The following is a 27,984-nucleotide window of genomic DNA, read 5'->3' on the forward strand; positions in this document are numbered from 1 at the left end:
TCAGCTTTGGTTGTTTTTAATATGTTCAAAGTACATGCAAACTTTTCACTTTTTAAAAACCTTTCAAAACTTTGTCGCCTGAAGGCATCAGTTTCTCATGAGCAGTGCCAGCTGCCATTTAACAGCAGCACTCTCTTTGAAGAACAGTGGCTTAGCTGGCATGCAACACTTTTACCACTCGTCATGTTTTGTCAGCTTAAGCTTTTATCATGGATTGTTCTGTAGGAAGTAGCTCGGGAAGAAAATGTGTGAAAAATATCCATCTGGTGATTTGAGTACGAGACAGATGATTCAAATGTGACAAATGTCTCAACTAAAACAGCAGCACCAGAGAGAGGAAATGATCAGTTAGCTTACTCAGCAGCAGTATAAAATATTCTCTGTACAATAGCTTCATTGTGTTTAATTTAATTAGTATTGTTTCTCCAGTTAACCTTCAGCCTGTATAATAATTAATGCTATTTATACTTTGCCTTCTGTGTTAGATTTTCTGACAAAGCAGCACACAATACAACAGATATTTAATAATACAGATACTAAGTCTTGGATGTCAGATTTTGTCTAGTATTTGAATGCATCATAAAACATTTAATTTCAGGTAGATATATTTTAATTTCACCTTAAGTCTGCTTCAATGAGCAGTTCAGTGGAATAGAGATGAGTGTAATTTTGCATTTGCTTTGCAATGTTCTCAGCTTAAAGAAGCTATATATATTATGCAGTCCATTTCCTATTGTATTGCCGCATTAATCATATCTATCCTCTATCCATTATCTTTACCCTCTTTTCCTGTGTAGGGTAACTTGGGACTAGGGCTAGAGGCAGGGTACAGGCTGGGCAGGTGCCAAGAAAATTCACAGATTTATTTTGTAAATTTTATATTAATTTTGTGTTTTTGACTGAAATTGACAGGTGGTGTTTTAACAGAGATAGGGGTTGACATGTCCATCTCCAAAAAGTAGTATTTTTTGTGGAGGTGGGGGTAACAGGAGCTTTTGAGAGTTTTTGTAGAAGAGTGAACATTTATTAAACTGAATGTTTTACCTCTGATGACATGTGCATTGTTGTGATGTTTTTAACATGTTGGCACGGCAGCAAAAACTAGAGTTAATGCTGAGTCCCTCTGATGCCTCTGTGTTCAAACTAGCAAACTTCTCTTTTTTTTAAGCGTACAAGTTCTAGTTTGGAATTTTCGATAGGCTAGGCCATTTAGCTTAGCTTCCTTTTACAGTAATTGCCGCTATGGCGACTGGGGCTTCAAAGAGAGAAATACTGTCTGAGAAATTACCCCCAGACCTGGTGTTTCTGTGTGTGTGTGTGTGTGTGTGTGTGTGTGTGTGTGTGTGTGTCTGTGTGCTCAAATGGGAGGAGAGCACGGCGGAAAAATGGGAGCTGTCAGTCAACCTAATGAGACCAACCTTCTCAGTGCGTGCACACATACACACACACAGAGCGCCATCGGGCCAGTGGAAGTGCCATATAATTGGGTTTCCTTTCCAGGACAACAGACATGCTCACTGGATTAGATCTGACCACCGACGCCAATTCTCTCCATGTCTCCCTCTATCTGCTTTTTGCTTTCTCTGTCTCTTTTATGCATCTCCCAGTTTCCTTACCCTCTGCATTTTTCCTTATGCTACTGTCTGTATGTCTCTTCTCCTCTGTCTTTATCTGTTTGTCCTATTTTCCTCCTCTGTCTTATCTCACTGTGCTTTGACATCTGACCTGCTATACTTGTACTTGTATGGCACTTACTCTTGAAACATATGCATCTAGAGAACCATTCGTTGCCATTTTATTAGACTTATTGGAACCCTAGTATGAGCCGCTGTAATCATAAGGGTCAGTTGGAGTTCCTTCATCCCTTTTCTCACATTTTAAATCACAACAAATGTGTATTTGTTGGAGATAAGAAGCGATGGAACTTTGTTTATTTACTTTATTTTATTACTTTGTCCCACTGGGAGAAGTTATTTGAGGTTTTTGCAACAGTAAGCACAAGGACTAGATAGAATATATGGCAAGTGAGAGAAGAGGAGAGGAGAGGAGAAGGGAAGAGGGAGGGAAAAGGATGTGTGAAAAATAAGGGGTCACTTCTTTTTCTCACAGTTCCTTATGCAATCCCTGAGGAATGTTCACATCTCCTCTCTCTGCCCCTTTCATTGTCTGGATTTGTGTAGAAGCTCTTGGGGAGTGTGTGTGTGTGTGTGTGCACTAAGCTGTGTGTGGGAGAGTGAAGCATCTCTTCCTAGTCTGTTTTTTTTTTGTTCTTTTTTTTCTGGGTAAATGTATCTTGGCCATTTACTAGAATATTTTGAAATATCACATTGTTACTACATTGTAATAGCCATTTCATACATATTTCATCATAACATCAACCAGCTGTTACAATACACACTCTTTCTGCAAAGCATGCATACTGTGCATAAAACAGGAATACTTTAACACAGATAATAATGATTTCCTTTTTAGTTTGGTCTTGTTATGTACAGCACATACAATAGAACTTACAGCCATGAATGTGTGAGATACAATCCATCGCCTGCACATGATGGAAAATGAAGTGAAGTGGAAGTCGCGGGGCAGGTTTAAAGAATGTGCAGACAACATGACACCTTTTCACAAAATAACACCTGGAACACATTGAACATCACAGTTTGATTATATCTTAGAGAACGTCTGGTATGATGCCCTTGCACACACAAAGGCTTTCACAGTACCAGACACGTCTCCCGATGACACACACAGAGTGGCACGCATTAGTGCGAGGCCTTGTTTAAAAAACTGTTCCACAGCGTGACAATAAACAAACTTGTATTTCGATCCAAGTAACATATTTGTTAAACACAACGTTCCTCTTCAGCTGCAACCATCTTAGAACTGGAGCTTCTGTGCTTTCCACCTTCAAGTTTTTTGCTTTATTTAGTTTTAGGGAGCATGCTACAATAAATTAGCATTTACTTGTTCAAAGGGGTTATAAAATCCAGGTGTGCACCTTCTCATGTGGATTCCTGTAATAAGGCCAGGACGACATCTCTGTTTTCTGTGTTTCATCGTCAAACATTCATGCTCACATATGCTGTTTACAATGAAAAGACATATAGTGTTTAGTCATCATTACTTCCAAAATAGACCCTTTTGTGGACCAGAATTTTTTATCATTATCACATTATATCTTTGGGTTAGTGAATTCAGTGTATTTACACAGTGTCAATGGAACATGATGATGCTCAGGAAAATATTTGGGTGTTTGGGGTGCCAATGTGTTTGAGTGTATGCAGGTGAGTCACACACATACAAATGCATGTGCACAATTGTGCATTCACGCTGCAAAACACTGCTCTAAACAGCACCACAGACACATATGAAAGTTAAATGCACACACACACACACACACACACACACGCACACACACACATACACACACACAGATCAGAGAGCAAGAAGTAAATATACATCACTTCACCACCATCACCACAACACATTGGCTTGGTCCTGCAGTGTGAATGATCTGACAGTGTTTTTTTGGCAGCTGATAGCAACAGCCACTCCAAAATGCATCTGCTCCCTCCATCTATGCCCCCCCTGCTTCCCTCATTCTCAACACCCATCCTCCCTCATCTCCCCCATCCCGTCCCTCCATGTGATATTAAGTGCTGCTCTCACTGCTCCTTGTTTAGCCACTTGGCAACAGAGCAACACATCCATTTCTCTGGAAATGTTTATCTGCCAGTTGTTTACTCCATATATTGCTCCATATGTACACATATAAGTAGTTCACACACATGTGCACACAGACACACAAGCACCGGTTCCTGTTCAGCCTTGCAAACACAATCAACAATGCAGCAGACATGTACTAACATGAGTGTAAACATGTGCATATAAAAGAAACACAAAGGAAGACAAGCATATTTTCCCAAACTGGTGTGTTATTTTTCTCACTCATATCAAATGCATAAACACACACACACACAAAGACAGACACACACACACATTAGAGTCAGGAAGGAATGCTGATAGAAGCTATGGTTGGATACGCTGGTTGAACTACGTGTAAACAGTGGAAGATTTGGCCTCAAAGGCTGCACACACGTCTGTTAACACACACACATACGCACACACAAACACACACGTGCGTGCTCGTGCACCCACCTTGCGTACAGTATACTACAGTAAAGTATATCTACACATGCACACACAGGAACATGCAACACACACATGCTCACGCTTGGATGATGTTGTTATTGCATTCCAGTAATGAAATTAAGCCTATAAATGTAGCGCTCGGTTAGCCAGATAAAACCTGAACTTCCTTCTAAACAAAGGGAGAGGGGGCCAGAGACAGAGAATCAGAGCAGATAGAGAGAGAGAGAGGTCGGGAAGACACACATCACTCCAACAGATATAAGCACTGTGTGTGTGTTTGTGTGTTTACAACATATTAATGCACGTTTCATTGTTCATGCAAAGACATGGACACTCAAAGCGGACTTAGATCTGTCTAGGATTTAACAACTGTCAGCAGAATACTATCATCTAAATTGGTTGTGATGTAACTCAAGTCTCATTTATTTCAAGTCTGTCAGAAGTTACACGCATTCAGTTTCAGCCAGAATAAACATTTCCATATAAACAAGGTCAAATTAGACTTTGTCTATACATTGTATGTTGTCAGGCTGACACAATAAACTAACCACTTGCTAGAACAGGAGAATAATTCAGATCACTTGAAGCTCTAGTTCAAATCCCCTAGATGTGTATAGATATCTATGTGTGTATTGTTGCGCTAGTAGCCTGCAGAAGACAACAGCCATGTCACTAAATCATTTAATTTGCCTTCAGGAGTAGCAGCATCCTCTATCTATATATTGTTCCTTCAGTCTATCAGTAACAAGTCAAAGGCAAACACACACACACACACACACACACACACACACATACACACACACAACACAACACAGCTGTAAATTACAGAGAAGCAGCAAATCATTCTCTCATGCTCTCCCAGTTCATTCTCTATTTCGCTCTGCAAATTAAAGTGTGCACAAAAAGCTTTCAAACGTTGGCATGCATTATTGTGTTATAAAATGTGGCATTGATGCCAAAGCTTTCTGGTATAATCATCAATTACGCCACTGGTATTTTGCATGCGTGTCTGAGTGTTGCTATGTGTAGAGTGTGGAGGCAGCGGGAGCAGCGGTGTTTCGATCAATCCGACAGCGATATGTAAAGAAAAAGCAACAGACATGGCCTATGCACAGAATAATGATAAAAGGTGTGTTGTAAATAAATAAGCAGTGAATAAAAATTGTATACCATATGGCACAGCTGAATCACCCACCATAAACCATTCAAGGTTCAGGCTTGGATTGTTATACTGAGCACATAATTTATGGTTAGAAGGGTAAGTCTTTCAATAACTGCCCTTTTTTAGCAAAGGATTTTTATAATTCATGATGTTGGAACATTTCATACCCTTAGGGCCTTAAAATACAATCATAAATCTATGATTAGATAAAAAAAATTATCAGTTTCATTCTTAAATAAGGCTGTTTTGTAAACTAATTTAAGAATATCTTTCAGGAATAAGAATGATTGCATGATTTCTTTAACTCATCACTGTAAGATGTCCCAGCTGTGCTCTTCCTTGATCCATACTGACCACCTGCTCTCTTCTGTTGGCTGTTTAGGTGGAACTTTCTGACAGCACCTCCCACACCATCACTGATGCCTATGCTGGGAAGGAATACATCATCCAGGTAACGTCTTTTGTCTAGCCATTACTACAGTACCCGATTGATCATAGAAGACCTAGTGCAATCCACATCTGATTCTGTTTTACCTTCCAGGAACATTTATTAGCGTACTTCTAAAGCCAAAGCCTCAAAACTGGAAAACAAAATAATAAACCTTCTCCAAAAGTAAAACACATGACAATCATCTAATGCAGAACTAACAGCACTGACAAAACTATCAAAATCAACCAAGATCTTCTCTTAAAGGGGTTTCAAGTCGTCCACATTTATCTTACTTAACAAAGGCAAGTTAAAGCTATACTTACATAGAGTTAGTATCAAATTAGCTTCCCTAAACGTTTAGCCTTCACCACTAATTGATTGTAGGGAATTGAGCCTACAATGTTCCAATTATAATTACTGTGTCTAGTGATTAAGGGTCATTTTTTAATATGTCTATATAAATAATAAGATTAGGAGTAGTTCACAGTGGCAAAGATGTGGGCTGTTTCCCAATTCCAAATAATGCAATCTTTTACTCACATCCTCTGTAATTGGGTTGACTCTTTGCTTGCTACTTTTTTGTGTATGTAACCTGTTTTTGCGCATTGTGCTGACTTGAAATGAAAACTTTTGAATGTTTCAAATATACTAATGTTTCCTATCCTTGTGTTCAACAGGTGGCTGCCAAAGACACAGAGATTGGAACATGGAGTGACTGGAGTGTTGCTGTGCATGCTACACCCTGGATTGAAGAGCCTGTGCAGATCACTTCCACGACTGAAGTGGACTTTACTGGTAGGTTTAGCCTCAGTTAAAGCCTATAACCCTTCCTACAGAGGGGTCACATTCAGATTTATGGACTTATATAAGGGCTTGCATGCAAGACAAGACAAGAGATCACCAAGGTCAGCAGGCTTCATTCTGTCAATGACAATGAATCAATGAATGTCTGTAGAAAATTTCATGTTAAAGTTAGAAGTGTGAAATTACAAGAGGACAAAGGCAAGTAGGCAAGGCATATATTGTATTGCAATGACTCATCATGAGTTTATTTGGCCATGATGCAGATAAAATTGATTAGGAGCTTACACTAACTGTATGCCTGTAGAAATACTACTATAGTATTTCTATTATGCTGTTTGGTTTTTATCATTCTCGTAGTCCATCAGCTGTAGAAATCATTGTGATGATATTATAGGAGTCCTTTAATGTTTTCAACATAGTTCTTTGTGCCCACGGCTGTCACACAGTAAATTCCCTGAACCAGTTAGGTATGAAATTAAGTTTGGCTAATAACTTTCTTTATCATTAAATTGAGTATACTGTAAGTGTTTGATAGCCTTGAACTTTTATCGCAGCTTAAGCTATAACAGCAGCAGCCTCCAGACAAATGGACACGCATCAACCTGAGCGCTTGCTCACTGCCTCAGGGAAAAACTGTGCCATCCTTTAAAAAAGCCTCACGTCTCTCCTACAAATTCTAATTGGGTAATTTTCAGTATAGCAACACTCCACTTTCTAAAGTTTTTCTATGCATGAGAAATGATAAGTTAACATGAAATTCATCATAGATTATTTTATTGTGAGTGTGCTGACAGACACACACACACAAACACACACACAAAGATGCAAACTATCTCTGGGAATTATCTAGTTGGCACCCATTCAGCAGAGATCAAGGGATTGGCTCACTTGTCAAATCGAAATCTCTCTACACACTGATGATCCCTGAACAACAAGACATCCATTCCCTGGTCTGAACGCTCCTCGCACGCATCACTCTGACCATGCAGGAATCGCAAAGCGCAAATGACTGGACACATTTTGAATGAATAAGTACTGAGTCTGAGTGAACATGTTTTGTTGAGAATTTGGCCAATTGACACATTGTAAATTGCAATCATTCTGTGGTTCTTGCAAATGCAGGCGGTGCTTATCTGCACCAGTTGGATATCATGCCGGTGAGCAGCACATAAACTATTCAAAACAGCATTGAAAGAAACACTTCAGTGCAAAATACTGTAGAGAACATGATCATTTAATTGACACATAGCTTGTAAATGGACTGTACTTGACTGGAGCTTGTGTCACCTCTTCACATTTTGGAGTGGTACAACCCTAGCCACGCCCTGCAATGATATCACAGTGTACTGACCACATACTAAGTATACTTTTACATCAGCCAAAATGAGATTGGTCTTTGAATATCCAGCAGAGATCAATTTTGGAAGAACAATTGGGATTATTACAGTTTCTCAGGCAGTCACACTGGCTCTTGACTGGAGTGCATATCTTGTAAGAGAAAAGGTGTTTAGGTTTGGAAACAGCCTGATCCCAGAGATAAATCTCAGATAAAATACAGGTGTGAACAATCAACAGCAAAGTATTCCATCCGTATCTCACATTAAAAACCTCTAAGCACATATCCAACTAAAGAACTTCCACCGTAGAGAAGAATCTTATTCGTGACAGGTTACAACTGCAAACCTTAACTATAATTCAAACTCCACATAACAACCAAGCACAGTCTACAGTCACAGTTTCTTTTCACACTTAAAGCGTATCTGCTACACCAAAGATTTACATTTTGTTGCTCATCATCATTGAATTATAAAATACCTCCATGTCAAAGTGGCTCTGTCAGATTGTGCCACAGTATGCTTGCAGGCCTGTCAGTAAATGAGGACAAAGGGATATTGTAGTGTGCACAGCCATCCAAAGATGTCTGCCATGGTCTACTTTTTCGGCCACACATACAGTACCAGTCAAAAGTTTGGACACGCCTTTCAATTCACTTGAATGCGAAAGTGTGACCAGCACGGTATGTGTCCCTGCTATCTAATATAAATGAACACTTTCCCATGGAATCTCTTGATTTACTTTCTGAAACTTAAATTCTCCTCTTATTGTCCAGCTTTATTGTTCCACATGAAATAAGCTATGAACTTATAAAAAATGTTTTAAAAAGTTGATCCTGATGAGCCATATACAGACTGCCATAGCCCTCTGATTGGTGGAGGTTGTTGGGCTTTACTTAGCCTGAGAAGAAGGTTTGAAGACACTGTTAATGGCCAAAAAAACTTCCCTTACTTTAATTATATACGTTATTTAGAGAAAATCTATATTTTGATTTGTAGGTAGTGAAGGAAGGTTAGTGCATTCAGATAGCACTCCCAGTTCATTTGTACCATCATCATTGGAAAGTATTTTGGTCAGCAACCCCTGACTTCAATGTGTTCCCTTTACTTCTGAGACCCCAATCCGTCTACCAGTCTTTCTCTCCCTGCCTGTCCGTTGAAATTCCTCATTGGTTTTATGGTGCAACAGTGACTTCTAGTGGCCATGAGCAGCACTACACATGGAGCATCACGGTCAATACTGAATGAGCTCACGCTTGCCTATAGACACACAAAAACATGCTGAACACCACACACAAAACATGCAGCCTGCTCTAACAGAAACATATAAAACAGTGCCACACACACACACACACACACACACACATGCAGTACCTCCCTCTGATAACATGCAGTGTAAACACACACACACACACAATCACTTACTCGGCACACAGTGTAATATTCTTGTTCTCAGGGAAAGAACAGGAGGCTATTGGGATTCTTCTCATGCCTCTTCTCGATCCAGCTGATGCTTCTCTGCTTCCCTTCCCTCTCTCCCTGTCTTGTTGTCTCTTTCCCTCTGTTGCCCCTAGGTCTCTCTCTCTCTCTCGATTTCTGTCTTCTTTTCCTTCTCTCCCCTTTTATCACTCAATCTATCTCTCATTCTTACCTTTCGTCACCACATCTCTTTTTCTGGCCTTCTGACACGTTTTTAAAAAATGTGACCAGCTGGGTGACTGATTGCATCTGTGTGCAGATACAGTGCAGTTGCTTTGTTAATATCAATAAAAATAGCATTGGGGGACGTTGTCGTTTCCCACTGTTGAATACACTATTTCTTCAAGACTTGTATCTTTCATCAGAAATATGTAGGCTAAGACTGTTAGGACCCCCCAAAGGATAAGAACCTATAGCTAACTGATTGATGGATGGATGATTCTTGAATGTCAATCAACTAATTATTTATTCATTTACTAGCATACATGAAGCAGAATCACATCATGAATGAAATAAGGAAAATATTGGATTGCCTATCAACAACCAGGGCAAACCTTTTCTTTCACTGACCAGCTTGTTAACATCTACACTGACCAATATTTCCTGGCCGCTCAGCCGAATACAAAGTGAATGGACTTCCTCTGAGTTATTGATTGTGTGGTTCACGGTCTAAACACACAGTTAGACTTTCTCTCTCACCACATTTCCTTGTCCTACTTTTTTTTTTGTCCTTTTTGTTCATTTCCTGCTTTGAAATACTAGGCCGTCCACACCTCTAGGAGATAAACTGAAGTAGTAGCTGGTTGCACTTCAAGGATTGCACAGTTACAGACGGACGAAATCCCATCCTTAGTGATTGAACCATTGCTTAGCGACCGCATTCCATTAAGTAAAAAGCGGCTCGGTTGAGGCTTTAAAAAGTTGCTGCCATCCTCTGTGTTGCAACCATCTGAGATATACGTTTCTGCCTCGCCCACTCTGTGAGACAGAAACTGGACACTGTCTAGCACCAAACAGGCAACACCCAGATATCACTTCTTATATATTTCATGTCTGACACTATTTATAAATGCTTAGAGTACTGTACATGTTTATATCCATGCAAGCGCTTAACAAGCAGCAACCAATGCAGTTAAATGCTGGGGTGGCTTGAGTCTCGTATGCATACACCAAAAATGATTTAAATTCACAGCCACCCCTTATGATGTCATTAAGATGACACAGGGTATTAACATGGTGAGTTAATTCAGGCATCCAGAGTTATGAAGCACTTTCTAGTATTAAATGTGAATAAAACTCTCCCAGGTGAATCATCAAACCAAATATCTAGCAACTGATTTAGAAAATGCCTGTTTTTCAACTGTGCATCTAATAACAAGCGAAAGCTCGATTTTAAGCTGTGTAGAAACCTGAAAATATATCAGCAGGTTAAATTAGCTCACTGTGTGATTCTAGGTCAGTTTTGGATTAAATCACCACTTGCAGTGTTTGATTCCTGCAACGACAAAGCATTTTGAATTGACGACAGCTGTGATTCATGCCTCTGACGGCCTTCTCCTACATAATAACAGTGACTGAGGCTGACAAGAAAAACATAGTGTCTCAGAAAAGAAGATGATATAGATGAAACCAATGGTCATAAATAACATAAGCCCCCAGTGCTGCTATCCTGGAGACTCCTGTGTTTCTGTTTTGAGGAACACTGAGGATGTCTTTAAAAGAAATTGGGAAAAAATGTGGATTTGCAGTGGGGAAAAGTGCTGTTGTAGCTCCTCTTAGCATTGATTGACAGGTGTTGATCCACCCTACCTCCAATTAGGGTGAAGCCTGGCTTTCCTGTAATTCCCCCACTTTTCTGACGGCCAAAAGCAGAAAACCTAAATCTCAGCTTTAAAACAGAAGCTGATCATTTTCTTACTCTGACATCAACATGATCAGTGCAAACAGCCAGAGTTGAAGTCATTCATCCAACTCAACCTCTCTTCCTTTAGTGTGTTTTTTACCTATCCTTCCTTTGTTCCCCTCCATTTCTCAAATTTCCTCATCACTTCTCTGCCTGCCTGCGCTGCACTGCTCTGTCTCTCCCCCTTCAGCTGTTTTTTTTTTGCTTCCATTGTTTATCATCCCTCTCCCCTCCTCACATCATTGCTATGTCTCCCTCTTTTTACCTGTCCTCAAATACCTTGTTACATCAACTACTCGTACCCCATAACAGTCTCTCCTTGTCACCATCATATTATTTCCGCTTATTTTCTTCACCACTCAGAAGCAAAATATTTTGCTGCAGGTAGAAAGTATAAAACTGAGCTGCTGAACATGTTAAATGTGTCTCTGTTACTCTCTCCCTCTCTCTCTGGCTATTTCACACCTGGCTGCTTCTCTCTAATATCTCGCAACTCCCGACACAGTACCACACAACAGTCCTTAATTGGAAGGAGAGGGAAATCATATTCTCTCTCCAGTAAAAAATGCTTTGGGGTTCTAGACTCAGATGCAAACGGTGTGCATGAGTTAGTATCTGCCTGCAGCTGTGGCAATAACCCAGTCATATAAAACATTAAACTGTGATATTTCTATTTTGGCGATGTAAAACCAAACAGAGTAGAAATGCTTTAAACACATAGTAGTTTTTTTCAGCATGCTTATGTTTATTACTAGCCTCATACACTTGACCATAATTGTATAACAGTAAGTGGAAATGTATGTGAGAATTCAATTTTTTTTTCTTTAATTGTATTTACTTTGTGTGCATGTGCAATTTCATCCTATATCTACTCATTTGACTGTAAGGAACAAACTTGAGTGTTAAGTTTTACATCTTTTACCAAGTCACTGAAGGCAAGTTAAGCCAGAAAGTGCATTTCAAGTCACTTGTTCATAAGTTTCTAAAGGCTGATCAAACATTTTCAGACATTTCAGTGCAGAGTCCTTATAATTAAAGATTCCCTCCAGATGTATGAAGTCAAAGAGTACTGTGTTTGGAACAATGTATTTTACCAGTTTCAAATGGTAAGTTAAATGTTGGACCGGGATTGGCTTCCAAACTAGTTGTGGTGTCACAAATTGTGCTCATAGCTCCGCCCCTTAAAATCTGATTTTCAGTGAGCTCAAATAAACTTTTCCACATTTCAGCAGATGAATGTGAAAACAGCCTTCAAGTGTCAAACTCTGCACGTACATCATTCTGCACAGTGAAGCTCAAACATCCAACTTGTATGAACAACAAGAAAAACAATTTTTTTCTTTATTTATCTAGTGGAGGGGGACTTTAAATATTCAAGGTGCCTGGCAAAGCGATGCCAGATTATTCTTGTTATTGTTTTATTTATTATTCTGGGATTTTACCAGGTCAAATGAACAAATGTTTTTGCTCTCAATTCTCAATTCGTGAGATCTTCAGGAAGTCGAGTCTCACGCAAGTCAAGACTCAGTGCAGTCACATCCAAAACAGGTTTCGAGTCAATCTGCAGCTCTGGTTATGTGCTGCAAAATGAAAACATCCAGCATATCATGGCTGTGTAAATGGTTGGATTTTCAATGTGCGTCTCTTATCAGCAATATATTAACTTCCGTAATGTACATTTCCTATTTTTTATACTCTATCTCTCCCCCCTCCTGCTTCACCTCAGGGTTTTTTCCTCATCCTCCATTTCCCTTTCTCTTCTTTCCATCTCCATATTTTATCTCTCTATCCATTTTGCTCTGGCTCTGTCCTTCACAGTTTCCCTGCAGCCTCAGTATGAATGAGATTTTTTTTTTTTTTGTTCAGTTCACTTCATAACCGCCTTGACAAGTCCCATATTGATTGCTCTTGCAGATTAGAATTGATTTCACTCTGCACTGTATTTTCCTTTCTGTTTGGTTCTTCCCGGTATGATGAGCGCTTTTCAATGTCCATTCATCAAAGAGACATTTTGGAAGTTGTGCCCCCTGGGAGCAAAACAATCATGTAACACTGTATGAACAAAACAGCAACAAAAAAAAGAAAGAACTGAAGTGAAGTGAACAACTGAAGAGCAAATCAGAGTGAGGATTCAATGGAATTCGTTAAAACATACACTCAGTATTGTTTTTTCTTAATGCTTTTCCAGAGACTAAGACCTCCCCCATCCCGTCCTCCAACGCACCACAGAAGGCTGAACATCCAGTGGGCAGAGCTGCCAAGGTCCTCACATTCTTCTCTCCTTTGCTGTTAGGAATGCTGCTGCTGTTCATGTGGTGAGCAAACACACACACACACACACACACACACACACACACACACCGTTCTTGTAATGTGTCTACAACCCCTCATCTTTGAATTGATTATGAACTCAGCCGTTCAGTCGCATATTGGCAAGTCGATGCATATCTATTGATGTCAAGATTGATGTCAAGTGGATGTTTAATAGAACAGCAACAACGACTGAGTTAGTTTGTTTTATGAGCCAACAGGTTTTTTTTTTTCATATTTTTTCTCCTGTAGGGATTGGAAGTAAAAATCCAATCCAGAGCTGTCTCATTTAATTTATTTTACAGGTTTCACACTATAAATCGTGTTGTAATAGTGCATGTCCTGTCGAAGATGTAGATGTCGTGTAACGAATACTGAAAAGCCATGAATGTGTGCAAAGAGGAAATGGCTTTAACACCATGTTTGGTCAAAAAAGAAACACTGACAAAGAAAACTTCCTTGCTAATGATACCCCAAACACCTGCTGCTCATTTTAATCACTGGAGTGTGAAGGTGAGTTGGATAGTCATGATGAAGTCCAACTGGAAATCTTTCGCCAGAAATGGGAATAGTCACATAGAACCACACATTCCACATTTTAATGACAAAAACAGTATAAATGTAGTGTGATCAAGAAAAATCACAAGTGATAACCTTAATACAAAACAAAAGAAAAAAGTAATTCATTGTGTGATAATCCACAGCTTGGTTTGCCTAATTTGTGATTCTGTCTCTCTCCCCAGATGTAAATGTCTTATTCCTGAAGGGAGAGGTGGATGAGGAGGAAGAAGAGGAAGAGGAGGAGGAGGCTGGTCTTTTTTCTATTTTGCACATGTTTCAAGGATACAGTGCATTGCTCATTTCTGTCCATCACACAGTTACTCACCGAGATTACTTAGATACCAAGACGATGATAATGCGATTGAGCATTTTTGAATAATGGTGACAAAGAAATTCTTCAGAGGACCTTTTGAAAGCGTTGGCATCATCATCCTCAATGACAGCAGCAATCAGAGCAGCAGCAACCACAACAAAGACATAAACAGTCTTTTAATACCCCCTGGTGGCTTTGACAGGCCACAGCAGACTGATTTGTTTGGGAATCTCCTCATCAGAACAAGAAAGTCAACACCTCAGATGACAAAAAGTCCCCTAAATACTGTTGTGCTCTTATCTTTTTTTAATAATTTCTCTTCATTTTAAGTTTCCTTTGAAACTGTACACACAAACACACACACATAAAGTACAGAGCATGCGTGTTTGTGTGTATAGTCACCGTAGCCCATACAGCTAAATCACCATGCCAAAGACTTCACCCCCAAAACAAAATGGTTCCCAAACAGTTCATTGAGCTTCCTGAAGCCTGTGCCTGCCTTCGTTGTGGGTTGAAAACCCTGGAAAGTTGTGGTGAGCGCACAACAGCTGATCGATACAGACTCAAACAGTATACGAATCAAAACTTTGGATGAATCCGAGGAACCCAGCAGCTCCTGTTTGTGTAAACCTTCCATTTTAACAAAGAAGCCACAAAAATACTCAATCAGACTCTGAATCTGTGCGCCTCCAACGACCCAATTTAACTGACAGAGCAAGTGGTTTTTGATGTTTCGATACAAGGACTAACACTTTGAAGAATTCAGTAACGGTAGTCTGGCTTATTTAGACAATTAGCTTTACATTCTGCTTTCAGCGACTGGCGAGGAGGACTTGGATTGTAAAAAATAAAAAAATATTACAAAAAAAAAATAAAGTGGATTTGAGACTGAACAATTCTTTGCCCACCAGTTTGTTTTGGTTCTACTTTGTATTGACAAAGACAAAGTTGGTTATTGAAGCATCGATATGAGCTATGTTGGTTTTCAATTCTGCTCTGTGCTGTAAAATACAATAACACAAAAAAAGTTTGCTTTCCAAATTCTGACGCCTTTACAAACATAAAAAAATGTCTTTTTGCAGTTTACTTTTCAATAGCCAATATCACCAGTTAATATTATGTTATTCAAAAGAATATTGATGTGTTTTATTGTATTTTTTTTATGGACAAATAGGCTAATAAAAACACACATATAGGGTTTTAGTTTTTTTCAGACATTCATAATGGCTTAATTCTCCTTGATCCTATTTTGTAAACTATGATATGTAACTTTAACATTGAACAAAAAGTTTATTATTTAATAATAATAATAATGTATGTATTAGCAGTAGAATGTCGTAACCTGTACCTGGGGTCTTTTTTATAGATGTATATACAATGACAGGTTTCAACCATTAAATGTGACCATTTCACAATGAATGATGACACACTGGCCTCATACTCATTTCGCCTTTTGAACTGATACACTGAGTACACAACATGCTGTATCACAACACTTTATTAATTGACTTGGAGACATGGCTGCTTGAAGGAGAGCATCAATAACGTTCCAATATAATCTGATAACAGTCTGACACATTCAGCCATGAGCAAATACTGCTTCATTTCACGTTTTCAAAATCTATAGTGACCTTGCCGAGAACTGTTTTTCTCAATTAGGCTTGGAGGGAAAAGTTTATCTACAGAGTCAGGTGAGCTGTATCAGGGATGCACGGGTGATCAGTGAAGGCCGATTCTATATTTTGGACTGTAGAACTGTTAGGATGTGATTCATTATTCTCTCTCCTTGACTCCTTAATGTGTACCTGCAGTTTGGATGTCAGAAAGAAATTGATTTGAGCAACTCTGAGTAGTGCATTTATAAAAGTAAGACTGAAAGTCAGTTTACCACTTTTCATCAGTGGAGCAGCTCAAAACTATACTTGAAAGACAGTATGCAGTAGAAGATAGAGTTATACAATATTTGTGCTAGTGGATCAAATCACTTCCTCTAATATCAAAAGGCTGCCCACACTGACAAAAACACCCCTAATTTGCAGTTCTGTGCAGCTTTGAGCTGTTTTCTCCCCATTGTTATAATTCATAAGTCTGCATGGTGCAAAAAATTGCTCACCTGATGATGGCCATCTTTGATCAAAACCATGTTTATCCTGCTCACTTAAAATATAAGTACTTTTGGGAATGTAACAGCAGCATGAGGGTATTCTTTCTGTCTTTCTTTCTACCTTTTTTTTCAGTTCATGTTCGTTACTCAACACCTGCAAAAGCACATGTGGTAATTGAAATGTTATTTCATCATAACCCTGGTCTTTACTTCACTTAAAAGGGACATCATTATGCTTTTTCGAAGTCAGTTATCTATGTACATGTCAATGTATATCTATACATGGTCAAACGTCCATCTTGAGGTGCCCATCATGTATAAATTCTCCCTGCCAGTCAAAAGCCCAGCCCTACCCTGAATGCTTCTTTTGCAATGTTTTTTTCTACTTTAGAAAAAAAAATCGACCTTACATAGCCTTTGTTGCTTTGGTTATTGCTGATTTTTTTCCTTGTATTATTTGTGTTGTCCACTCACATATTTCGGCTTAGATTCTAGCTCGTACACAGATATATATGGTAAAAGGCATGTTTCAAGAGAGGCTTTAAAAGTAGTTTTAAAAGCATGAATCATGCAAAGATATTCCAGTAGCACCCAAGATTAATCTTATTACCTTTAACCACTATTTCCATTAGCTATGATAACAAGTACCTCACAAAAGTAATTGCTGAGATCTGGAAGCACTGTGACATTACTGTATCAAAGTTGGACAGGTCAAGAAAAAGGATTATCAGATTATCAGACCAGTTGTAAGCCAACCGTCAGCCTGTACACTGTAAAAACAAACTTTTGATAAGAATGATTCTAACCAAACTTGAGTTGCAGATATTGGAAGGATAATATTTCTAAGACAGTTACAATATCAACATTAAGCCTGATACCAAACAAAGGAGATGCGGTTGGTCAAAACTCTCGTTTGACCTTTCCTTCTCGCTCTCTTTGTCTCTGTGTCTCTTTAAATGTCTCACTGTCTCTCTTCCTTCTCTCAAGCTCTCTTTCTTTCTTTATTCTGACAAGTTCTGGCAGGCCGATCTGGAGACAGAGGACAAATCAATACACCATCTAACAGCTGTCAGCTGGAGTCCTCCATGTGTGAGCACGCAAGTGTGCGTGTGTAGACAAGAGTGTATCTGCTTGCATGGGTATTGCATTCATAATCCCTTCCTTCCCTCCTCATTTCCTTTTCCCTTTCTTGACCACATAAGACTGGTATGGATACTGGTAAATATTCAGATATTTAGTATTTATTATTCTTAATCACAAGCCAAAACAGAAATAGAATGAATGTGTGTGTGTGTGTGTGTGTGTGTGTGTGTGTATCTACCACGCAGGGCCTGTCAGTTCTAAGAGCCTTGCTGCAGCTCTAATGACCTTTCACTGATAACTGGATGAATGACACGACCTCTCCTTCCCTCTCACTTCTGCCCTGGCTTCTGGCACCAGCCTCTTTAAACACTCAGCTCACTGGCTCTCTATTCTTTCCTCTATGACTCTTTCTGTCTGTGTTTTTCCTCTATATTTCACTGTGGTACTATTTTTCTGTCCACATTCTCACACAATATTTTAACTTCTACTTTTTCTTCAATTTGTGCAATCTATTTACAGAATCGCAATGCAAAATTTAATCTTGCATTGTTATTCTTCCTTGATGTGGGTATTATTTTAGAATAACAGAATTTTAGAGTCACATAGACACAGGTGTCAACAAGTCACATCAAAACATGTAGCTTGTTGACACCTGTGCTTTAACTTTTTGGTGATTTTACACCCCCCAAAAAAACCAAAACATTGAACTGGTCACCAAATGTCAAACTTTACTACTTTAAATCATGTTTATTTATTTTTTTCCCACAGCTTTCATTGAAGAAAAATTGAAATCCTCCTGTATTTGGCCACTGGATGGCAGCAAAGACAACCTGCCTCACTGTGCGCTGTCTATGGTACTGAAACATTCAAATGCAGCTCATCTCTGTGTCTCTTTTATTTCATATCTCCTCTGTTCTCACGTGAGTTGCATATTAATTGAGTCCTCCATCATGATGGATGTTCCAGTTCTCACAATCCTGCACACTCTGTGCAACAGGATTGGATGAAGCAGAATATCAGTAGGTGTGTGTGTTGAATAATTTTCTTCTGAGCTAATGATATTGCTCATCTCAGCTGCACATCACACTGAATTAATAAGCATTTGTCAGTCAACACTAAGTCTTTAAGGAGTTTAGAGGCAAACCCAAAATGTCACTCTCTTCTTTTTAATCTGACCTGATACTTGCTGTCGAATGAAAATGAACCTTGTTTGTTTCACATCATGGAAATGTGACTTGAAAGGGAATGTGAAGGGGAAGAGAAAGACAATGGGCAAAGATTTTGTCAACATGGCTAAAATCTTGATGATGTTTTACTTCTGAGTCACAGGACTGTTCCACCAAGTGTTGGTCACCCTTAAACATTAGGCTCAAGTGATGACAGCAGAGCACATTGATCTGACATCTCTGAAGTGCTGAAACCATAAAGTCACTGCCACAAAATGAGAGGTCACAATCATTGTGGGAACATTGCTGTCCAAAATTTCTGTCGGGTGCAGAATGTTACTCACTGCTGACCACAGCCTCAATTTCCAAATTGTAGTAATTTCTATAATTGCATTCATCTTCAAGAACTGAGACTTTTTTTTCAAGATTCAGCAAACTCAAAAAAGGCAAATATGCAAGCTTAATGACTCAGTTTGTATTGGAGCCTACAGCTAACTCTGTTTTGTCCTCCATCAGAATTCACACAGCTCATTATGAAGCGAAAGCTCAATTAGAAAATGAGGAACTAGTGTGTATGAAATCACTAAATAGCCTCTGTAAAGTAGACAGAGCATAAATGGAGAAAAAACAAACTGCAGATTGAATTTGAAACTCTAAATGATCACCTACTGAGATGTAATGAGGAGAACTAGACTTATTACAGACATCCCACTAAAACAGATTAAACTTGTCTTTACTGATATCATCTTGTATCTTTAATAGAGTCATTATTATTATATCTGAAGGAATTATTATTATTATTGTTCTCTGCACATGATCACATTTTTGAGTGGCTAAACATACCCAAAAAGTCATGAAACATTCCACATGCATCAGAAGTGAGGGAAATTGGGGATTGGGTGTAGGTATGGCCAGGGGGCTCCATAGCACCCCCAAATGCAAGGTTTCTTTGATGTACTTGAAATTCGCAGGAATCAATGGTCTTTCTTATTGGTCTTTTTGGGAATCTTTTAACCCAACAGGAAGTCAGCTATTTTTGGTTTCTGTGCATCACTTTTCATTTTACACGTCTGAGGCCTTTAGGATGTGCTGAAACTCATGAAACTTGGTAAGTATTTTCAAACTAATAAGTACTTTTTTAACTAAGCTTGGGTGTGGCAAAGCAGCTCAATAGCCCCCCTAGTTCCTTTTTGCATTTTGTATGTACTGACATGCTCAAAAACCCACCAAAATTTGCACAGCCCTCAAAAGTCAAGTACCTTGATTTCTAATGGGCAGAATGACAAAAAAATTGGATAAAATGCCCATGGTTGGCTGAAACTTGTTAAACGAGCCAGGGGGGCAGGCTGATTGACAAATTAGCTAAATTAAGGGCAGTGGGGGTGTTACCCGAAAAGTGGGTACAAGGCCAAAAAATGGATGAAACTCGCGAGGCACAGAGGTTGCCAAAAAATGTGCAAAATGAGGAAGGGTGGTGGATTGTCCTGAAACTTGATAAAATGAGCCAGGGTGCGGGCTGATTGGAAAACTGAGAAAACACCATAAGGGTGCTACACAAAAAGAGGGTATAATGTACAAAAAGATGTGTAGGGTGTGCAGGTTAACAAAAATGGGCAAAAGGACAAAAAATGGCAGATTGTCTGGAAACTTGCAAAAAAGTGCTAGGGTGACAGGCATAATTAAGCACCTCGGCAGTGTTACCCAAAAAGTGGCTGCCAGGCCCAAAAACAGGTAAAATACGTAAGCCACGTGGGTTGCGAAAAAATGGGCAAGGTGACAAAGGATGTCGGATTCTCCCAGAACTGGATGAAATGAGTCAGGGGGCAGTATGATTACAAAATAGGCAAAATTAAGCACCTTGGGCTGTCAAGAAAGAAGTGGGTACCAGGCCAATGAATGGGTAAAACATGTAAGCTAAAATGAGCAAGGATAGTGGGCTGATTGAAAAATGAGCAAAATTAATCACCTCTGCTGTGTCAACCCAAAGAATTGGGTAGCAGGCCAAAAAATTGGTAAAATTCGTAGGTTGCGTGGGTAACCAAAAAATGGGCAAAACAATGAAGGATGGTAGATGGTCCAAATACTTGGTAAAATGAGTAATGAGGGTGGATTGTCTGAACAATGAGAAAATTAATCACTGCAGGGGTGTTACCTAAAAAATGGGATAATAGGCAAAAAAACAGTTAAAATGAGTAAGACACATAGGTTACATGAAAAATGAGCAAAATTACTAAAGGTGGTGGACTGTTGTTTTAAAATTTAGTAAATTAATCACTGCAGGGTTGTTATCCGAAAACTGGGTAAAAGGCTGAAAAATGGGCAAAATGACTGAGGGTTTGCAGACTGCCCAAAACATTTGCTATGCCACAAACTGTATCAACTTTCTTGCTTGCATGCTTGTTAAAAATCCCATCCTAAATTTGTGTCAATATTGAGCCATTGTCATAGCGCCACCCACTGTACACTTGAAATCAGCCTCATGTCAAAAACATAATCTGATTTACGTGAAATTTGCATGGCGTGTTCTAAACATCATATACTACAACGTGACATATAATTAGTGGGTGTTCACTATTACCACACAGTGGACATAGGAAGTGTTATTTCATCCCTTCTAACAATGTACCATAACAGCCTGGGTTTGATGACTACGTCTACGTGTCCGCAATGCGAGCCCTTCGACTGCACTGTAGCCCGACATGTGCGTGGGTGTGAGGGCGAGGTCAGAGCTTTGGATCATTGGAACATTGGATTTTAAACAAATGGTGAAATTTCAATTTATTGCATGGCAGATTTCTGTATTTGAACTGACACACCTATTTGAAAAGCTGCTAGTCAGCTGGTCTGGAAACACTATTAACTGTCAGTGATTTAAAGTCAAAAACATTTTGGATACTGTAATATCAGTCTAAGCTATTGTGAAATAATGTCTGCTTTTAAAAAAAAAAGACAAGATAGTTCACAATATTCACAGCATGTTATTTATTTACAGCCATAAGAGTGTTTGTTTTTATTCTGTGGTCTCTTTAACCCTCTTGTGGAGCTTGGAGAAATTACAGCTGCTACAAATACATAATTAACCTAAACTGGATGCACCAGCTATTGTGTAAGCTCAAGTATAATCTTGTTAGATTCATTGAATTTGAAAAGGCTACAACTGGACTTTTTAATATTGTACAGAGTTATGTGCTGTCCCCCAAAGATAAGATTGTTAAAGGTTTATTTTAAACCAATTATATTACTATTATATTATATTAAAACTCTACTTTTACTATATTCAAATTACATTTTAACAAATGATTTATTAAAAACTAAAAGTCCTGATCCCTAACCTCCACATATTTAATTTATTTTGTATTCATTACTTCACCTATATAACATAAACATATATAACTAATAGCTACATACACCATACCATATTCTGTTACTTCTGAACAGATATTCATCAGATTTCCAGAATTTTTACCAACCCACATGTCAGATCATGTCTATAGCTTAAGTATTCAGTTCCATTTAATTGACTCTTTATTTTTTCACTTACTACTTTTGTTATTTATTACTTCTAGTTTCCTGTACTATTGTAACATGATTTTCTCATCTTATTTTGAGTCCTGTCAAAGAAACAGGACAGCTCACCTGCTGTTACACCGGTGGCCTGCTGGTGGCAACAAAGGGCCGCTGACCACCAAAACTACCATAAAACATAACAGAAGAAGAAGAAGCACCGCTCTCGGTAGGAAAACCAACGCAAGGTGATGGGGTGAGTATCATTATATGTATCCACTGGTTGATTAAAAATGAGAGAACACCACATGAATTAGTCAATGTGGGTTTGAGATATGCGTTTTTATTTGCAAGTTAATCATGTCATGTTGCGGAATTAGCGGCAGTTTGAGCAGAGATAATGATGACAGCTGCTGTCCGCCTACACAAAGCAGCATAGCTCACTGTTAGCCGGTTAGCTCCCAGCTGGCTGTCATCGTCACTTTAGCTCATTGGGATGAGAATAACACCTAATATAGCTTTCTTATAAAGACTAACCTCTGTTGTGTCTAAATAGATACATAAAACGCCCAGTATCTTGCTAGCTTAGACGAGTGTTAGCAGGTGACTAAAAAAAACAGCAAGTTTCATTAAATGTTTATCCTCAGGAGCATAACGTTAGAGGATAGCTCTTTTTATATGTGTCTAAAAGAAACAGACCGCTGTTGCATCAGTAGCTGGCAACAGTTAGGTGAATTCAGAGAGGATTGCCATTTTGCTTGTCCTACATTTCACTCAGTTGCATGAGAGACAAGAGACCTATTTTTAGACCGTGAATACTGTTATGTTTGGATGGAAGTGAGTATAGAAGTATAACTGAAGCAGTTCAGTTAAACAGTGTTAGAATCAGCATGCAGGGTAATTATCAGGCTAGGATGAACATAAACATCATTAAACATACATTTCAGAATGATTTTTGTTATTACATTGTTATATTCAACAACAAAATCATCCAATCAACATTTCCATAATTTAAGAGAAAACTATTTTTTGTAGTTATAGTTTTCAAAATAATTATGTTTGATCATCTAATCAGTGACTTGACTAATCATCCACATTCATTATTTAATCTACTAATTTGCATCTGAGATTCAACATGCACAGTGGTAATAAAAATGAAATGTATGTGTTCATTATGATCACAATATTACTTTATTATTGTAAAAGGTGAACTTTAAAATCTGTACACAGAATGTCTAATTAGTACAGGAATAGAACACAAACAGAAACAGCACTAAAAGTTTGATTGATACATCACTGTGATGCTGAGGCTTTATGGTATGTTTATTGCTTCCTTTGTATCATTTTATGTTTGTGAGACAAACGCCAATTTCCTGCCCTGTGCTGTTAACAGTTTCTTCTTCTTTAATCTTGATGCACGTTGACACATACAAACATAGGCACATTGCCCAAACCTGATGCGAGGTGTCATAAAACGCCCGGATACATCAGGTAACAGTGAATTTAAAGTCTTTCTACTTATCATTTATAAGCAGCACACACACATTTAATAGATACAATAACACACTGTTGTAATGTTGTTCAATATAGAATTATTAATTAATCTATTTTGGTATATATGATTTGAAGCAGATTATTAAAGACATAATAATAAAGCACAGTTGTAACAATATAAAACGTGTTGTCATAGGTGTTAAAAATGCTGACACATACTGATATTTAAATTCTTTTATCAGCCTATCCATGTTGTGGATCTTTGTGTATTGCATATAAATGCTAAATAGGGGGAAGTGTCAGAAACAGTCCTTCTATATTTAGTGAAGGTGCAGTAGGAGACAATTAAAATTTCACTCTGCAGCTAGAAGTGATTGGAAGCTTTTTAGGTAAATGGATGGTAAGAATAAATGCATTATGCAACAATACAGAAGCCAGCCAAGGCTCTTTGTGCCAAACCTAATTAGAGATTCATTAAACACTGTGTACTAAACATTCAGCGTAATGCCGCTCCAAACAGAGCACTGTACAGAGTGACTTAGACCACTTAGTTTATTTGGATCATATGTGTTTTTGTGTATGGATATTTACACATCTGTCCACAAAGCTCTCCGATGAGTCATGTAGGAAGTAGCAGTACTGATATAGTTCACACTGTAGTCTGTTTTCTGTTTGTTGTCTTCCTCTCATATCCACTCTTGCTTTTTTCTTTTCCCACAACTTTCTTGCAACCCAGCCATACATCTAGCAGCCTTACCTTCTTTCCCTCTGTCCTTCTCCTCTTTCATTTTCCCTCTTAATATCTCCGTCGTCCCCTCTTCAGTCTACCTGAATCTTGCTGACCTTCAGTGGCGATCGGCCGCCCCCTAGCCATCTGTCGACATGCAAGGATTCTACTCCAAGCTCGACTCATCCCCGTCCTCGTCCCCGTTACTGGGGGTGGGCCTCGGGGGAGAGGGCGCTCCCATGCCTCTCAGCCTGGCTGTGGAGACCGAGAAAGCGCAGGCCCTCCTACAGACATTCAGCTCCGCCTCTCTGCTGGCGTCGGCGGGACTCGGTATGTTCTGCGTGGTGGCGGACCACACCCTCCAGCTGTCTCTCATCCAGCATCACCTGTGGCTGCGCGCCGCCTTGGACAACGCCACGCATGGATTGGTGGGGTTGTGGTCATGGGCGGTTGTTATTGGACTAAGGAAAAAGAGTGATCTGTATGAGGTGCTGCTGGCAGGTCTTCTGGCTTCAATCATAGACCTGGACCACTTCTACATGGCTGGATCCCTGTCTCTCAAGGTGAGACCTGCTTCTTCTGTGCATTTAATTACTGAACATGACAAATCTTCAGAGTGTGGATATACTGAATTCAGAAGGTTAACTGCTTTCTGTGCTGTGACAGAATGATCCACAGCCAGAGCAGATTAAAAAAGAAATGAGAAAATGGAGAAATAAAAAGAAATGAATCATCCTTTTCTTTTTTATCAGAGTTTGTAGGCGGTTGTCTTTATCTGGCACCAACCATCTTTTCCTTGTAGAAATACTGAGATTCTTTTTCAGATGAGCGCATCATTGGTCAATTAATTATTTCTACTGAAAGCAGCTTTCCAGTTCTAAGAAGAAAACAATACCAGAGAATGTGGAGGTGGATTTTATAAATGATACATTGGCATGGCCGATATTATCAGCAGATTTGACAGCCAGGCATTGGTGTATTTTGATATATAAGTAACAAATAGAATTGCAAGTTTTAAATGTAGAAATTTGGGGTCACAGTTGCATAGTATATCCTCCAGAGGGCAGTGACAAGTTTACTTTTCAACTGTAAAATGTAGAAGCAACAACTAAGTGACTAAATGGAAGGGATGTTTCTTAATGTTCTGTGTATGTATTGGGCTGGTACTAACAATTAATTTCATGATCAGTTAATCTTTTTATTTTCTCTATTTATTAATAACTAATTTTGTCTATGAAATGCCATGCTTGTTTTAATCTGACCAGCAGTCCATAACCAAAACATATTCAGTTTACTATCACAGAGAACAAAAGAAACTTTGTAACATTGTAGCATAGGGGATGAAGAAAGATACTACTGTGTTTGATTGGCATACAGTTAGTGGTAAGTGGTATAGATGGTGTGCTGCAGAGCATCAGTTTTTCCAGCCTGGTTAGTACAGACCTGTGGATTAGTCTAAAGAAGATTTCTTAATAGTGTCTGTCATTCACATAGGCTCCAGCGAGAGAATGGGAGGTGGAATAGAACTGAAAGATTCAGAGCTGAATTGGTCTTTTTTCATGATCTCTTTTCTGTGGGTAGTGGGCACTACCTGGCTGGAATGGATAAGTAACAGAGGGCATTGACTTGAAGCTAAAGCCAAAGCTTTCGGTCCCAATATAGCTACAGGTGAAGTGGACACATGCTCATGAAGATCCATGGTGAGGCTTCCCCATCCAATTGAAGTAGCTGCTTCACCATTAGCCAGATACAGTGGGCCTTCTGTCCATGGCTGAAGGACATCTTTGGAACCTTTCAATTCTATCCAAAGATACTCATGGATGAAGAAGAGAGAAGAAGCCTGGAGAGCAACATGCAGAGATAACACTTATCTGAATGATCCAAACCCATGGAGGTTACAGCTTCCAAGTACAGGACTGCAGCCGCCTGTCCTCTCACACACTCCAGGGGTTACGTTACTACACTCAGGGTTGTTTAACTATTTGCCAGAGTACTAAGTTTGGTATTTTTTTTCCTGCTCAGTCTCGCTTCCTTCTGATCTCCTCCATGCTGTCTGTGTGTGGTTTACCTTCCCCTAGCTCCCAGGTGTGCCTAATTGACCTCTACCTCTACTATGCTGCACTTCCTGCCACAACATAACAAAAAACTTGCAGTATGTATTATTTTCTAGAGCTGTCAACAGCTGCATTTCAATCTTGCCATCTTTCAGATTTGGACCACTTCTATATATCTGTTTGTTAGGTTGAAACATCTTTACTCAGAGTAGACCTTACAAAGATGGAGACAGTATCCACTCAAGAAAACAAGCAAAAATATTGTCAAGTTTAATTAGATTTTTGCATTTTTTTTTGTTTTCACTTGACACAAAACTTTGATGTATGCGTTCATTTGATATTTGGAAGGACATGCTGCTGTTCATATTGCAATCCCATTTTCATGAAAGATGTGAACATACCAAGATACCAAGCTAAATTTGTCAGGATCTGGTGAACAGGTGTCTGTTGGAAATCAAGCAAATTGTGCAAGAGGTGACTCAGTATTTCTGCTGCAGCAGATGTGTTTCAGTAATAATACCTGAAGACTGACGGTTGATTCTCTCTTTTTCTTCCCAGGCTGCTGTGTCGCTCCCTCAGCGTCCCCCTCTCCACTGCTCCTCTCTCATCCCTGTCCTCTGTCTCTCCCTCCGCTTCCTCATGTGGATCGGACGCCTCAAAGACGCTTGGTGCTCCTTGCCGTGGATGCTCTTCATCTCAATGGCAACGCACCACGTCCGAGATGCTGTACGCCACGGTTTGTGGGTGTGCCCGTTCGGCAACACGGCGCCACTTCCCTACTGGCTGTACGTGAGCACCACGGCGACACTCCCGCACCTGTGTTCAGTGCTCATGTATCTAACAGGAACCAGAGATGTGATCTCTACCAAACACGGGGTGGCTATAGACGTTTAGAGGTCACCAACATCACTGTTCACCTCTAATGCTGACGTGGAGGAATGCCTCTGAATAAAAATGTTTTAAACAACTTTTAGATACTTGAAATAACTGGACATTTGTGACACTTGGCATGTTAAAAGTGGAACTGGCACCTGAAAAATGAACTTTGTTTTTGTTTTAAGCTCAAAAGGCTCCCAAGGACGAGGAACAATCTCCATACATTAAAAGGGAATAAAAAGATCATATAGTAAATATACACACTAAATATTTGGGTTGGAAACCTGTGTAAAAAACAAATCAGCTTTTCAGAAAAGAGAAAAATCAAAAATTAGTGCCAAACATGTTTTTTGTTTTTTTTTCTTTCAGATGTTTTATTTATTTGTCATCTACCAAAGTCTTGTTGACTTGTGTGGAGAGTGACGCTAAACTTATTAGCAAGTGTTTCAGAGTGTCCCTTTAAAGCTTTGACATATCGTCATATCACATTAACTCTACACCCCTGAATTAGTCCTCACTTGAACCTATCCC

At 39.1% G+C, this 27,984-nt stretch overlaps 2 protein-coding genes across 2 annotated transcripts in view; both read left to right on the plus strand.

Moving 5' to 3' along the window:
- The window catches only part of cntfr (ciliary neurotrophic factor receptor), a 133,930-nt gene extending 119,135 nt beyond the window's left edge, over positions 1–14,795 (plus strand). Inside the window, exons 6-9 of the mRNA XM_053339667.1 lie at positions 5,694–5,762; positions 6,419–6,536; positions 13,450–13,576; positions 14,315–14,795. Coding sequence (XP_053195642.1) covers positions 5,694–5,762; positions 6,419–6,536; positions 13,450–13,576; position 14,315 — 315 coding nt within the window. The 3' untranslated portion in view covers positions 14,316–14,795. The remainder of the gene's footprint in view (positions 1–5,693; positions 5,763–6,418; positions 6,537–13,449; positions 13,577–14,314) is intronic.
- A 7,709-nt stretch (positions 14,796–22,504) lies between these two features.
- Positions 22,505–27,537, plus strand: tmem267 (transmembrane protein 267). The gene is made up of 3 exons (XM_053339668.1): positions 22,505–22,558; positions 24,620–25,086; positions 27,136–27,537. The coding sequence occupies exons 2-3, from the start codon at positions 24,679–24,681 to the stop codon at positions 27,469–27,471; spliced, it is 744 nt and encodes a 247-aa protein (XP_053195643.1). The 5' UTR covers positions 22,505–22,558; positions 24,620–24,678; the 3' UTR covers positions 27,472–27,537.
- Positions 27,538–27,984: the final 447 nt, after the last annotated feature.

The sequence above is a fragment of the Scomber japonicus genome, chromosome 19, assembly GCF_027409825.1.
Source record: "Scomber japonicus isolate fScoJap1 chromosome 19, fScoJap1.pri, whole genome shotgun sequence".
Lineage (NCBI taxonomy): Eukaryota > Metazoa > Chordata > Actinopteri > Scombriformes > Scombridae > Scomber > Scomber japonicus.

Bases quoted from the DNA above. Each gene is read 5' to 3' on its own strand.
- tmem267 (XM_053339668.1), top strand. From the start codon at position 24,679: ATGCAAGGATTCTACTCCAAGCTCGACTCATCCCCGTCCTCGTCCCCG. The intron at 25,087-27,135 runs GTGAGACCTGCT...TTTTCTTCCCAG, and splicing joins CTGGATCCCTGTCTCTCAAG to GCTGCTGTGTCGCTCCCTCA.